This window comes from Orbicella faveolata, unplaced genomic scaffold (genome assembly GCF_042242905.1).
Source record: "Orbicella faveolata isolate gen_17 unplaced genomic scaffold, um_ofav_v1 contig_1, whole genome shotgun sequence".
Taxonomy (NCBI): domain Eukaryota; kingdom Metazoa; phylum Cnidaria; class Anthozoa; order Scleractinia; family Merulinidae; genus Orbicella; species Orbicella faveolata.
Window position 1 is genome coordinate 19,819,672 of NW_028301536.1, and position 15,329 is coordinate 19,835,000.

Below are 15,329 nucleotides of genomic sequence, written 5' to 3' on the forward strand. Positions count from 1 at the left end.
TTTTTAAAAGAGGTTCTGAGACGTCCTATTATCTGTTTAGCATTTTAAGACAATTATAATGTCATTAACGATCTCGGGCTACAAATTACAGATCCAAAACAAAATTATAAAGGAAATTAGGACAGCATGTATAAATCTCCAGCTGTCACTTTCCCAAGCATGCATTTTTAAAGCTTAATGCACGTTTCCGTGGTTTTAAGAAAACCCTACTGACTGAACTGCATTTTAATCACGAAAAAAGACAGAAATAAAAAATATACATTGAGGCGTATATAAAAAGTAACACCGCCAAGGCTAGTGAGTAAGTTCTCTTGCTACACGCTGGTTGGTTTTGAGGTTTTCTTTTGTGTCACGCTCGACGGAACGCCACTGCTGCAGGCAACGGCTGATTAAACTCTCCATTGAATGTCTAATTTCTTGGAAAACGCTTCCTTTAATTTTAGAGTTAATGATAATGTAGTGCGATTGTACAGATCTTGTACCGTGAATCTATTTCCACTACACCACGAAAATAGACCACACTTTGATTAGGAAATAATTCTGTTTCCTTCCTTTCTCGCAGAGGAGACAAACTCGTTCTCTCGTGTTCTCGACCTAGCGTCTTTTTAACTTGAATTAATTACCTTCTCTCGTAGTCTTCCAAATTCCCTCGCGGCTTTGTCGACAAACCGAAAAAAGCTATTCCTAGATGATTTATCATTATCGCTACGACCCCGTGGTTACTTTCCGATTCAGCAGCTTTTTCCTATTACCGAGCTGAGGCGCAAAATGGAAGAAGGTTACACTTTTGGGTGGTTACAACGTGCCAGCAATACATATCGACCGCCGGGTCAACTTTATAAAATCGTGGCTTAATATTCTATATAAAAATTTAGAGGAATTTTTAGGCGTCCTTATGGCAGACTAGCCACTGTTATATATTGATAAGTTTTTATATTATCGCAGTTAGACTGTATTGTGAGTCGCTGGACTAAAGACCGATGGAGTCAATCTCCTTTATACATACAGGCGGACACCGTCAAAGTCTATTTTCGAAGGGTCGTTGCTTTAGGGAAGTCAAAACTTTCAGGACTAACATGTACTAACAATCGTACAATCTTACGGTTACTTTCGGAAGCCTTTACTTCAGGAACTTAATTTCCGGTAGAAAACATCAAGCAGTAAGTTAACAAACAGTAAACAAATGCTTGCCAATAATACTCGACCTACTTTACTAATTATAATGCAGGCAGATGTAGTTAATTTTATTTTGTCTTTTGCTCATAAATATTTATACTTATTCTTTTCCTCTAAAATCAACTTATAAGATTCTTTTCCGCCTTTAAATTCGTACTAGATTAATCTGGGGAGGATATTTAAACAAGGATAGCAGAGGATAAATGTAGGAACACAAGCGACAAAGACGGAATGTTTTTAATAAACTTTCCGACGTCCTTTTCTGACGGTCGCAGTTGTTGAGAAGTTAATTAAAACTATGAGCGAGTTGCGCCTTATTAAGGCGCAACTCGCTCATAGCTTTAATTAAATTGATTTTTTTGGAGTGTGTCCATGAGCTGAAACCAGGCAGGAGGTGATACAGCTCAAATAACCGATTTTGCCCAAACTTGGCGCAAATGTTGAGTTTGGAGAGTAAATGATTATGGCAAAAACTTAGGTCAAAATATTTTATTCCCTTCAAGTTAGGAGGAACCCCTCCAAAAATGGCCGTTTGTCACTAATTTATGCATATTTAACTAGCTGTCTTTGATTTAGTATTTCTACAACAAGAAAGGCCATGTGAAAATGATATTCACTGGATCATGTTCTCCTATTATATCACTGCTGCGATCACTGCTGTTTTAACATACAGATTGCTTTTAAAATCCATCACAAAACACTCCGCCGACCACTCCGCCATCTTTAACTTAGACGTTGAAAAGTCAGCGGTTATCTTCTTTTAACTTGGTACATACGTCGTGTATGGTGATACAAATTGTACCGCTTAATATCGTCAAAGATGGCGGAATGCTCTGTGGTGAGCTTTGAAAGAAATCTGTATGCTATGACACTTACAGAAGTGGTGGCTCTTCCTGGATTTTAAACGGCCTTTTGAGTAGCTTTCCCGGCAAATGTTGATATCTCTGATGACGAAAGCGGGATGGCAATGGATATTCCCTTTAAACCTCGGGTCGAAGCAACGGAACAGATGACACAAAACTGTACATTTCGCAATCCAAAAAATCAACGAGAGCGCAAAATCTCGGCTAAGTGACATGTATGTAGTAGTTATTTCTTGTTTCCATTCTATTTTACGCCTGAAAACATAAGTTGAGGGAACTTATGCGTTGAATCTTCTTCTGCCGCGTTTTATCGATATCGTAAGCATGCCACAAAATGTAGCTCTGAAAATATATGAAAGAAATGTCTCAAGTCCTTCTTTTCGCCGATGTTATACTGGAAACTCATAGGAAAATAGTTAGGTAGATATTTCTTGTTGATTTGGAGTTAGGTTAAGACAGGAAAATGGCTTTCAGTTGTGTCTTAGTGAATGTTCATGAAATGGCCAAAAATCGTAAAGTCCTATGTAAACAGTATGCCAGCACAGAAAAAATATTGAAGTCCTCAAACATTTTATGACTTTTTTGACAACATTAGTGACTGCTCTCACTATTCATGTTAGGATAATGTGTATTTCCTGTTGCCCAGTGCAGGCATTTACCATCAATTAAAGTCTATTGACAACACTACGAAATATGCACCTTACTTAAGATGGAGTCACGGAAGGAATCAAATTGTATATAGTTCAAATGAATATCTCTGCTCTGAGACTGATAATAGTAGAACATGATCAGTGGATTTTATTTTCACATGGCCTTTCTTGTTTCAAAAATACGTAATCAAAGACAGCTAATTAAATATGCATAAATTAGTGACAAATGGCCATTTCTGGAATAAAATGTTTTGACCTAATTTTTTGCCATGATCATTTACTCACCAAACCCAATATTTGTGTCAAGTTTGGGCGAAATCGGTGATTTGAGCTGTATCATCTCCTGCCTGGTTCTGCCCCTCAGGTTCTGCCTGGTTTTCTCATGGACACACTCTTAAGCGTTTAAGGCTGGTTTCCATATGATCGCAGACGATCGCAGACGATCGCGGATCGCAAATCGCAGATCGCAGACGATCGCAAAGAGAGTTGTTTCCATATAATCGCAGACGATCGCAAGCGATCGCAGAGCCGACTGTTGCATACATTTCGGACAGCGGAACTGTCAAAGTTACACGCGTGTTGTGCTGGCGGGAAATCGCAGCAAACAATATGGCGGACGTCGAGGAGGAAATTTTGCTGCAAACAAATTTATTTCTTCTTTTAGTCAACCTAGTTTGAAATTCTCTTGGCACTGCATCTCGCTCCGATCCAGAAGGTAGCGTTTTCAATCGCTTCAGATAACGACCATACGCCGTTCTTATGTTGCGGAATTTGACCTCCGCCTCAGCCGCCGATAAATTAAATTTCTCCCCGATTTTTTCCCAGCAGTTAGCCTTTTCGTTTTTGTCTTTGAAATCTTTACTGTTACGGTGGTAAACCCAATGATATCGCGCAACTTCCTCCATAAATTTCTCGTTACTATCGTTACGTTGTTCAACGCCAGCCATGTTTACAACAAATAAGCGGTTGCTTTGTTGCAAAGAAGCGTTGAATCATGGGTCAGAATTCAAAATATTATGGGATACGTTTCGATCGCAGATCGCAGAACTTTGGTTTCCATTTGATCGCACGATCGCAATTGATCGCAGACGATCGCAGACGATCGCAGAAGTGTGTTTCCATATGATCGCGGACGATCGCAGAGCTTTTTGCGATCTGCGATCCGCGATCCGCGATCGTCTGCGATCATATGGAAACCAGCCTTTAGATCTACTTGAAATGCTACACTCTTTCATAAAGTTGTCTTCCTCGTTAGTCGCCCGGCTAAAGCAATTCTTCCAACATTTTTTTTTCCAAGAATGGGCCACGTTTTCAGCACAAAAAGACAAGTCTGTTAAGTTTCTTTTGTCTCTCAACTCTCAGCAGAGACTTGGATACAAAGAAAACACCACCGAATTAAAAATAGAAAGTTGTCCTGAAAGCCCCGACGCCATGTTACAATATTGATATATCGAAATGCGTGGCCCATTTCCTAGCAGCCCTGACGACTTGCAAAAGCAATCCCAGATCACCCACGCAGGAACAAAGTTGGCTGTATATTTTACCACAAGACCATACGAACCTTACACAACGACATTGAGTATGCTAGCTAGGTTTGAAAGTTTGAAAAAGTTTGAAAGTTTGAAAGTTTTAGAACTTTTCTGTGCGTTTTTGTGAGCGTTGTTTAAGTTTTCGTGCGCTATGAGTTATGGGTAAATGTAACAGTGGCAATCTTTTTTCTTCTAACTTTTTTGAAAAAAAAAATCGTAATAGGCCCGTCGACTTGCGAAAAACGTTTTTTATTTCACTAATGCTTTTTTTTTGGTAGAGGTTTAGAAGTTACTGACCGAAACTCATATTGACCTCCGCGGGGTCCTAAAAACTCATCGCCTGATCAAAACTAGCAGTTTAAAGTCGAAACGTCGCGATTTACATCTCATATGAGTGTAGCATGAGAAAAGCCATGATACATTTAATTCTTAAAAATATTTTTAGCCTTTATAGGACCATGGGCCTCGCTATTAAGTTCTGCGGAGGTTTTCATGTGGAGAGGAAAATTTCAGTGAGTTATTTTTTTTTATAAATATGACTAGATTTTGTTGGCCTGCTGATTGAGTCGCACAAACTGTGTACATGGCGCGAGAGGAAATTAAAGCGACGGGTTGGAAAAATGAGAAATTTCCCCTTAGTAAAAAGAGTTTAGTTAATTTGGGAAACATATCGCCGTTTGATTGTTGTAAACCAGGAGTTAAACATTATTTTATTTGATAAGTGGGTTTTTGCTCCACTCCACAAAAATATAAAGAACCTACATGAAGCATCTTTCTCCTAGCCAATCTCTGCATTTTCCGTAAGTCGTATAGCTACCAGTATGACTTGAAATACTGTTATGTTCTTTCCTAGTCTGATGAATCCTGCTAAATAAAGAACGTTTCTTTTTTGTTATATATCAGTCCTCGCTTATAATGATATCGAAATCATAATTTCTTCAATTAATATTTTCGCTTTGAAAATGACAGGTTTCAGAAAGGAAAATGAAGTGTATGTACAATTCAATACGATAGTTGCTCATTGTTGTTATATACAGATAAAAACATATTTTTTAAAGGAAAATCAAGATTACACGAGGAACAGTATACCGTTTCTTAATTTAAAACAATGTGTATCAGCTTTTACTGGGGCTGAAGACTCTGGAAATCTCGCTGAAACTGGAAAAACAAAAAAACAAATTGAAGAGCTCCAGCTACAGATGGCTTCGTATTTAGAAGACTATGTAATAAGCAACCTGTCATAACGCGTTATCAGTTTTAATTACCCTGCATCCAATATATCAAAAAATTTATTTTTTTTTGTGTGGTAATTAAATAAAAAGAACATAGGGGTGTGCGATGATACACGCAGTCGAACTTCCTCAAGACCTTTCAAGTTCTTCTCCTATACTTCAGTTTAGTTACGTGTGTACACAGGCGTTGCTTTCCACACGACGAAATTGCATATGCCAAAATATCGAGCGAAGTTTGAAGTTTGAAACAAAGAAAAAACAACACCAGGCGTCTGTAATGAACATCTGCCGGTAGAAGTGTCATCTATCACTAGTGTGCGATTGGTTGCCTAAAACCGTATTTTGTAATGCTGCCATGGGCCAGTGTTAATTATCCAAAAGACGCCAAAAGTGCGTTTCATCCACCTTGGTCCTCACAGTCTGCAGATGGCGTTTTTGCGATCAATTTATACTTAGTACAAATTAACTCATTTTTTCGGGTTTGACTGCTGTTAAAAACCCCTCTGTGTTTCAATTCATCATGGAATCGGCTGCGCTGAACTCAAACTTGTCAGAAAAAAAGACAGACATAGTGTGTTATAACATGAACGCTGACTACTTCAAAACTGGCGACTTTCTCGACTGGTATATCGCTAACTCCGTGCTCTGCGCAATCTTAGCCATCGCCACAACAATGGCAAACTTGTGCATTCTTATAATCATCTGGAGAACTTCCTATCTACACACACCTTCAAACGTCATTCTTTTTTCCCTCGCGCTGTCTGATCTTGGTGTCGGTTTATTGGCTCAGCCAGTGGCTGTGGTTAACACCGTGGCTAAAATCCAAGGACTCATCAACACGGCTTGTATTTCTGGAGGAGCTGTGGCTGCCTTATCGACTTATCTATGCGGTGTGTCTTTGTTAACCGTCACGGCAGTGAGTATTGATCGATATCTGGCGCTGCATCTTCACCTCAGATATAAACAATTGGTAACAAATAAGCGCGTTATAGCACTGCTCGTTTTGACATGGTTGCTCGTGGCTCTTGTTTTACTAACGTGGTTGTGGTATCCTCGGTTTATCTTAGGCTTAGGTATAGCTGTTGGCTGTATCTGTATTCTTATCACATCCGGTTGTTTCTTTCGTATCTACCTGGTTTTGCGATATCACTTTAGGCAAATCAGTATCCAGACCCATCCTAAGACTGAGAATCAGGAATCAAATGAAGCACTCAACTTGACACACTACAGGAAATCAGTCTTAGGCATGTTCATGGTTTATCTCGTCTTACTGTTCTGTTATCTCCCTTACCTCAGCGTGGCTTGTGTGGTGGCGGTACAAGGCATTAACACAACCAATCGGCTTTTGTTCGAGCTGGCGAGAACTCTTGTTTATGCGAATTCTGCTATTAATCCTTTCATATACTGTTGGCGTCTCCAAGATATAAGAACCGCCGTGTTACAACGTTTGCCTTGTGTTTAACGATTGACCTTCATCGATAGTCTAGGCTTGCACCATTTGTCCGGTCTTTCTTGCTTAAGGAACCAGTTCCCATTGCCGTTTGCAGAGTCGGGCATAAGGCCAGCAATCCTACAACTGCAATCATTTTTGCAATTCCGGTTTCTGCACTGCGCCAACTTCTTCGCGAATTCGATTGCTATGGGCGCCCACCGTCAACTAGATCGTGGAGATCGTTCTGCGTTTTAACAATAGAACTGGTTAGCTTTTAATATTTTTGTTGAACATTGTAATTTTTTTTTTCAGCAAGGGTTTTCCTGAGGAAATATTCGATTATTATTAAGAGTGAGTACAAATAAATATTAAAAGGTTGAGCTCATGATTAGTTCAACCAGCCAGGAAACAGGTTTATTGAGTGGTGTGTACCAGACTGGTACGAATTGCTTATTGGTACTAGTAAAGGACATTAAACGCTCTGATCTGTTTTATACAGCCAGCGATTCCAAATAACATGATTGCTCTTCCGTACGGCACACTAACAAACACCCTGACACCCTGCTACTGAATAGCCTACTCGGATGTATCAATCTGCTTTCCTTGTCTCGTACTCATCGACAGGTTCGTCATATAAACACCTGCTTAAGGTAATTCCTCTGAAATAAAAGTGACAATAGATTTTTGTTCAAACTTTGTCCACTGAATGTTTGTCATATGATAACTTCAATTTTGAAATAAAAAGGGGGGGTGCCCATGCTCATTAAGGAGCAGTGAGGCATTGAAAATGCCCCATTTTGGCATTATTTAATGCTTATTATAAAACCGCATTCCCAGTAATTGTAAAATCTTTGTGAGCCCAGGCTCATAAGAAAACGCATTAAACTACAGTCAATACATTGTGTCGGACACAACTAAACATTTTAAGTTTGATTCAGACAAAAAGCTAAATCCTTGATTAAAATTTGAACTACATTTCTTGACGTGGCTACCGACTGCAAAATAGAAAAGACCACAGTGTATCTGCTATTTTTCTTATTTATTAAATTTTCAGCAATAGAATTTACATCAGTCTTTTCTCACGCGAAGCTTATGATTAGTTGATTACAATGACTGGAAAAAAAATTGGGGTGCTCGTGCTCGTTGGTGAGCTAGAGCCATTTTTCAACTGAAAGCTCAATCAAATCCGTCATGTTTTCAATATGCGCGTGCACGAGCGCGCGCTAATGACGCCATAAATTATGCGCAGTAAGGATGCGCAGTGCAAATGTGAGGAATGACCTTAAAAACAGGAAATTTCAAACCATGGCTTTCATGTGATACCATGGCTCTTGAATAAAGCGGAGGAATTACATCATTTACTCTTAATTAGATTTAAATACAAACAGAAACCCAAGTCATCCCCCGATCAGGGTTGCGACACGCGTTCATGCAAACATCGTGCGCTCTCAACTTATTTTATTGCTCTCTATTGAATTCGCACCTCCGCAAAGTTTTGATAATGGCCATCGAGTGTTTTCTTGCTTTCCATGCATAATAATAATAATGCATAGACAGACGATTTCCATTCCCGTGTACTTTTAGCTCGTTTACCGAGAGAGTGATGATAACTTTCCGTCAATGGTTAAATAAAAATCTTATCCAACCATCATTGTTCAGTTATTGACAGCCACTGTGGTCATTCTCGTATTCGTCGATTTTTAGCTGAAGTAGCAATTGTATTTATGCATGAACCCATGACCCATGGGCTCCTAATTTATGCATTTACCCGGCTATTTTGTCTACCTTATCGTTTTTTTCTTTTTATAGAAAAGCCCAATGAAAGCTCAGTATTTTTTTTTTCCAGCTTTCAGTATGTATGCACCTATTGGCAAGTCTGTGCCACCAGAGTATATACCTTGGAATCCGTAGAGAAACATCAACATCCCCATGCATCCTTTTTTTCCAAGAGCCCATCAACTGGTTTTTTTTTTACTCTATTTTTTAAGTATTTCTACGGTAAATATGTGGTGTGTGAAGGTGACCAGCATTTGTGTGTATTTTGCGTCTGATATGTGAAGAAGGTTATCCGAGGATTCATCAGAGCTTTCCGCTTCACCCCGACCCACCCCTCCGCTCCGCGCGTCGCGATAGATCGCGGTCGCGCAAGGGGACCGAGTGCTAGAGCTTAGTCTCTCATCAGCTATTCAAACAAACAAAAATTGCCACGCACCGGAGATCAGAGAGTGACCCTGATCCGTCCTGTTTTTTGCTCATATTTGATGCCTTTTACATTATATTTTTCCTTTTTGAGTCACGACCTGTCTAGATGGAATGACTTTAGCCAGGAGTGAGAGAGAATGGGCCATTCTCGTGAACGAAGTAAGTGGTTTTCATTGCAAATCAGCTGAGCTATGCCCATGGATCCTTCGGCATATACATTGTAGGAAGCGAAAAATAGCGCGAAAAACTGCCTCGTACAACCACTCTATTTTATTTATCGTTTTTCTGACTTAAATTTAAAACCTAGTGCATTCAGACCGTCGAAATAAGCGGGAATTGTAACGTTCGTAGATGTATGAATGCCGAATGACTACAATTATAAATTCCCTGAGATGTATGCATTTTGAATATTCTTACCTTTCGTGTAAAAAAATTATGTCACGCTTAGCTAGGTACACAGCTTAAAGCTACTCTGAGATGTTGCGAGCCTCTAAAATTATAATGGGAATTTTGTTGTTTAGCTTTTCTTCCCTTTCGGTGTAATGTACATTTATTCACTATTTACAGTACGGTTTAGTTCACGCTGAGAAAGATAACATCAGAATATTGTCTGTATCAACAGCTGTCTGTGACCACAGATTTAAGATTTTGCCTTTTAAATCAGGTCAAATTAAAATTGCAGAAGTTAATTCACATAAATTATGCAGACATGGCCCGTCATTTTCTTGTGTTCTCATATTTTAACCTACTGCACAGATCTTTCAATAATACGCATGCGCTGAGGTTCCAAACCTAACTGACTCTTGCGTTTTTTGGCTGCTGACAATCATGTTAAATTACATTGTTATACCTCCCAACTCAAATACGTTTTCCAGTTGGAGGAGAATGTGTCACAAGTCATGGGTCAAAACTCGCTAACTCCCTAGGGCAAACAAGACTTACGAACTCCTTAGGGAAACAGCAACTTTAACTTTAGACTCGCTTGTGATCAGGTCATGCTCCTTGAAACCGTGGCAAATTTGTGAGCCAGCTTTGAGGTTAACTTCTGTTTCCTAAAGGTTGGTTTTCACTAGCAACGGAGTCAGAGTCAAAGTCTGAGTCATAAGAGAGCTTACGACCTAGTGAAAATCGAAAATAAGAGTCATAAGCGGAGTCATGAGCTCGACGGAATCAAAGGCAGAAGAATCAGAGTGTTTCATTTTCTTCTGATTCCAATGCTTATGATCCAGTGAAAACTAGATTGTTGCAGTCAGAAGCAGAAGCAGAAGAACCAACCAATCACTAGGCCCGGAATCAAAAATTGTGATTGGTTTATTCTTCTGCATCTGCTTCCGGTTCCGAAAATCTAGTTTTCTTTAGATCGTGAGTGACAGGGTCGTAAACAGAATGGGTGTTCTGCTTCCAACTCCATCAGTTTGATTTTCTCTAGATCATATCGCTCTACATTTCTTATTACGATTCCGACCACAACTCCATCGCTATTGAAAACCAGCCTTAAAAGGTCTGCTAAGATGATTGACAGGAGAGCAGAATTCATGGGGAATTATTGAAAGGCACAGAATTTGAAAGCCTCACTTAAAAAGTATACAGTAAACAATTACCTTTTAAGCATGGATGTACATGATTAGGTATTGTTTAACCAATATTTTGTTGAGTAATGAGTTAGGAATTCATTAATATTGTTTCACAGTGTGTCTGAGTTAACATTTTCCATTCTGTTCATCTCAACAACTAGAGTATTTGAAATTTAATAAGTAGTTTGTGACTATGTTCTGCATTTACTCTTTAATATTGTCTAAACATTAGGGGAAACTGAACATAAACTAATAAGGATTGGATATTTGTATTACCCAGGAATGCGATATGTTACAACACCAATTTCCGCTCTACATGTATTTTCTGTCAAGTGGTCTCACACAAGGTTAAAAACAAAATTAAAATAATTTCAAACTTCTTAAGCTCTAAAAGTGGTTGTGGTTGCTTACAGGAGGTCCCAAATGATTTATATTATTTGACTGGCAAACTTTTGGTATTTTTGAAACTTGTCGCTGAGGAGAGGTGGTTGCTTACAAGAGGTGGTCACAACTGGAGGTTCCACTGTATGCCGCTATAAAAACTTATTAAAACTATAAAAAACCCTCACATGTAATTCTGTTTGCTGTTGTCTGTATCTCTACATCTTTTTTCAGTATAACATTTGCAAGAAGAAATTAAACAGTAAAAGAGAGGCTCTGAAGATTCTGACAAGTGACTTGGAACTGTGCCAAAGGGAGAGGGACATTTATAAAACAAAGATTAAACAATTGGTAAGTTAAAAATTGGTCCAAAATAGACCATATTTGTATTCTCAGTATTGAACTGGAACTAGCTTACAATGAAGGCTCACGCAGGAGAAAACCATTAAAAGGGATGGAATGTCATTTGCATATGACAAGATGCCTCTCATTAGCCTCAATTGTTAGCTAACTACCATAGTTCCAGTCTGATACCAAGAATATGAATATAGTCTATTGTTGGGCATTCCCATGGGGCCATAAACAAGTATGGGGAGTATTTAAGAGCAACGATGATGTCATTACCATTAATTAAAGGAGCACCTTACCTCAATTTGGCAAATATAAATGATGGAAAATTCATAGTGTTGGTTCATTTTCCTTAAAACTCATAATTTTTGCATTTTATGCTTTTACTGAAAGTTTCTCTGATCCTACAGCCAAGATGTTTTCTTTTTTTTTTCTCTGCTTGGGCAGGAAACAGCCACCAGTGAGTGTCTTAAATGAAAAGTGAGATAATGTTCCAGATCAAAACAGTAGCAAGAGAACGCTCAGTTTACCCTTCATGTTTCAACTGTAGCATGATCAATTAAGAATAACCTGTTGATAAATGTAATTTACTTATTTAGTTAAAAGAGGTTGAGGATTACAAGCGTAAAGAAAGAGAACAGCTAGTTCCAAAATCAAGTCCTTCAACGCCTGTTAAAAAGGTACAGGTATGTGAATTTTCAAAGTGTACAATGTACATGTATCTTTTGTATGTTCTTGTCTTGCTATCTTACTACATGAGCAGTCATATTTGGTATGTTGTAGTCTGTAGTTTTCTTTTGCACTAGCTGACATCTTTTGTCTGCTAAAAAGTGTTTTTAATTGATAATTCAAAATTATCTTGTTGTTGATAGAGAGGAGCATCATTTTCTGGCCACAGTGTGTGGGAACAAGAGCTTCAAAATGTCAGAGAGAGGAAACAAAAGGTAAGTTTAATGTTCCCTCGAGATATTAAGTTCACTTTTTGAATTAATTACTGTTATGTAATTTACACCAGGAAAGATGAACAGTTTAAGTTTCGTGTCATTAAGTTAATCAGTTTGGTGTACTGCTGTAGCTGTAATGATTCAACTACAATCCTGGACAAAAGTCGTGGGACAAATTTGCACTTTTAGCGCTTTTGCGCACATGCCATATGCAAATACTACTTCACCTGCCTAACCTCGCCCCCCACCCCCCATACAATGTTGAAAACTACTACTTACAATTTCTTCTGATTTTCAACATTGTATTGGGTGGGGAGGGGGAACAGTAACACGTTTTTAAAAGGAAAGCAGCACCCTTTTCAAACTTGAGTACTAAAACACAGATAATTTGTTAAATTACATAAGTGTCCCAAGGACTTTTGTCCATGATTGTAGGTAATCATTGCTATGTTGCAGTGCATTAACTGTAAATGGTTAGAGTGAAAGCTAAGCCTGTCATTGTCTCTCCTCATGCCACCAGGTGCCTGCTAGGCCTTTGTATTCTCTCTGCTTGGCTCTAGTCTCTTGCTTATATCTACATGTACAAGGTTTCTGGTGTCTGTAAATAGCATAATATTTAATAAGCCCGAGCCAGTGGGGTACTCTTGATTAATTCCTCTACTGTGGTTGCTCTCCAAGACTTCTAAGTTTTCATCCTCCCATGGCTGCAAGCTCTATTCACCAACACAAGTGTTTTAGGGCACCGCTACACACCCACCCTTTGTCACAATTCTTCTACATTGTAGCAGGAAAATGGCTGTGTAATTTTTTGTTACATGTAGATGTCTGGCCATGTCAGAAGCATTTTCCAGAGATTAAGTCAGCTCATCTCCAAGCAGTACAAAAGTTGTATTGAAAGTACTGGGCTTCACACTAGAAGCTAAGTTAGTTTCAAGTAAGCACTTGACTCAAGTGCACTTGAAAATCTCAAGTCACACATAAAGTTGCTCAACAACACGTTTTTCGGCAAAGAAATTGCTGTAGGGCTTTAGCTAATCGTGAAAATGCATTTCCGTGTGACTAGTCCAATGTTCAACAGAGTTGTTTAGGTGCAAAGAAATAACCTGGTTGAAACTTGAAACAGCAGGTGGTTTGTAATTGTAAGAAGAGCACTTGGTGTCGAATGATATGAAAAGGGATGGTTTAGGCTGCCTATGGAATTGAAATTCAAGCAAGTTGTTTATCGGTCCATTCATTAGAATTGTAGCAACACTGCACATCGCTTTCAGTTGCCTTCCATTTCCTATTGGTCATTCAAGTGTGTTCTCAAGTGTGGTGTAGACCATACTTGGTGGCGCACTTTAGCTTCTTTGATCTACGAACATTTCTGTGGTCACTAACTGAAGTCCAAGTAAGTACATTTTACCCCTTCACACACAAAGTAGGTTCCAAGTGCACTTAGATTATGCTTACAAGCTCTATTGTGAAGCCAAGTATTATTTTCATTGATAGTTCCATGATTGAATGATGTAATGTTTTCTCATTACCAAATTGTGAATCCCATGGCCTTTAACAGTAAACTTTGTTTATTTTCTATGGCCTGTGTCAGACCCTATCCCAGCTATTGTGTGAATCACGCGGGGAAAACAAAGCTCTGAAAAAAGACTTTGCTGAGTTGCGTCAACTGTACAATGATGCTCAGGAAGATATCCAGATCCTGCGTGAAGCACTGGCCAAAGAAAAGAACTGCAGCAGTAAAATAAAAGATGGTACAGATGGTATAGATCCACGTCAGGATCTCATTTCTGAGCTGGAAAAGAGCCAGGAGAAGGTTTGATGAGAATGTACAACTATTTACAGCCACATACAAATGTAACTCCCCTAGCCCATGTTTTCATTGGCCAATATTAACTAACAAATGGTAAACGCCATAGCGTGCACTATTGAGTTATGGATGCACTTGGGAGGTTACATATCATTGAGACATTGGAACAACAGAAGTCCTTTTATTGAGCTACATCACAAAAAAATGTTCGTGTAGTCTTACATGACAAGAGAAAACAAGTGCCCGAAAATTCATTCATGACAACCGACTGCACACCAGTAACTCGATAAAGTTTCATCTTCAGACAACTGAGAAGACAGTTTCGCATTTCTGGCAGAAGGACGTTGGTCATTACTTTGGAAACAATGTCTGTCAAAAGATTTGCTTTGTAAACATTAGCACACACGTCAGTAGCGTACACCCATGGGCAAATGGTAGATGCTAAATTAACCAATCAGAGGGCACGCTTTGCTTTAGTTATGTTATAAATTAATTTGAAACAGCATGTTTGCAACATTGGGATATTAAAGGACAAGGTGTGTTGAAAAATAAGTATATTTGAACTTAAATACATTTGAATCTCTCTTCAACAGCCACCGTGGAAGCAAAGGCAAGTGGCCATTGTAGAGAGGTGGCCATTACAGGGGGCGAGGGTGGGGGTGTAATATGACACCTATTTATTAGGGGGTGCAACATTTTTATTTTTCAAAAAACTTATATGATAGTATGTAACACCTTCAAAATATATCAATAAAACAGAAACAGGAACCAACAGATCACATTTTGTGACCTTTTATACATCAAAAAATATGAGGCTTTGTATACACCATTTGTCAGTTGTTAATTAACTGGCCATTGTCAAGAGGTTATTTTGGTTGCTGGGACCTGCTTTAATGGCTGTTGCTGTTGTGGAGAGGTGGTCATTGTAGAGATGTTGAAATAAAAGTGAATGTATGGACCATCCACCAAAACAAGAAACAGTGGCCATTTAAGAGAGTTGGCCATTGTAGAGAGGTGGCAGTTAGTGGAGGTTTGACTGCAGTTAGTGTGTTAGATTCTGCAGCTGTGATTTTAAACCTGGCAATGACCCTTAGTAGACAGGTTTTTTTAGAAGGAAGTGCTGTTGTTGTGGTCAAGATTCAAATTTCCTACCTGTGTATGGGCTGCGTATGGCTCCTGTATGTACATTGGACA

General features: G+C 38.9%; 2 protein-coding genes across 4 annotated transcripts in view; both read left to right on the forward strand.

Annotated features, from left to right (window-relative positions):
- Positions 1-5,815: 5,815 nt before the first annotated feature.
- Positions 5,816-7,688, forward strand: LOC110057005 (histamine H2 receptor-like). The gene has a single exon (XM_020763580.2). The coding sequence runs from the start codon at positions 5,971-5,973 to the stop codon at positions 6,910-6,912; it is 942 nt and encodes a 313-aa protein (XP_020619239.2). The 5' UTR covers positions 5,816-5,970; the 3' UTR covers positions 6,913-7,688.
- A 1,011-nt stretch (positions 7,689-8,699) lies between these two features.
- Positions 8,700-15,329, forward strand: part of LOC110051087 (uncharacterized) — a 15,321-nt gene continuing 8,691 nt past the window's right edge. For 2 of the 3 annotated variants that reach the window (XM_089294468.1, XM_089294479.1), the window contains exons 1-5: positions 8,700-9,243; positions 11,274-11,390; positions 11,987-12,073; positions 12,260-12,331; positions 13,920-14,141. In XM_089294468.1, coding sequence (XP_089150594.1) covers positions 9,196-9,243; positions 11,274-11,390; positions 11,987-12,073; positions 12,260-12,331; positions 13,920-14,141 — 546 coding nt within the window. In that variant the 5' untranslated portion in view covers positions 8,700-9,195. The remainder of the gene's footprint in view (positions 9,244-11,273; positions 11,391-11,986; positions 12,074-12,259; positions 12,332-13,919; positions 14,142-15,329) is intronic. The other variant, XM_089294473.1, reaches the window with a different exon arrangement.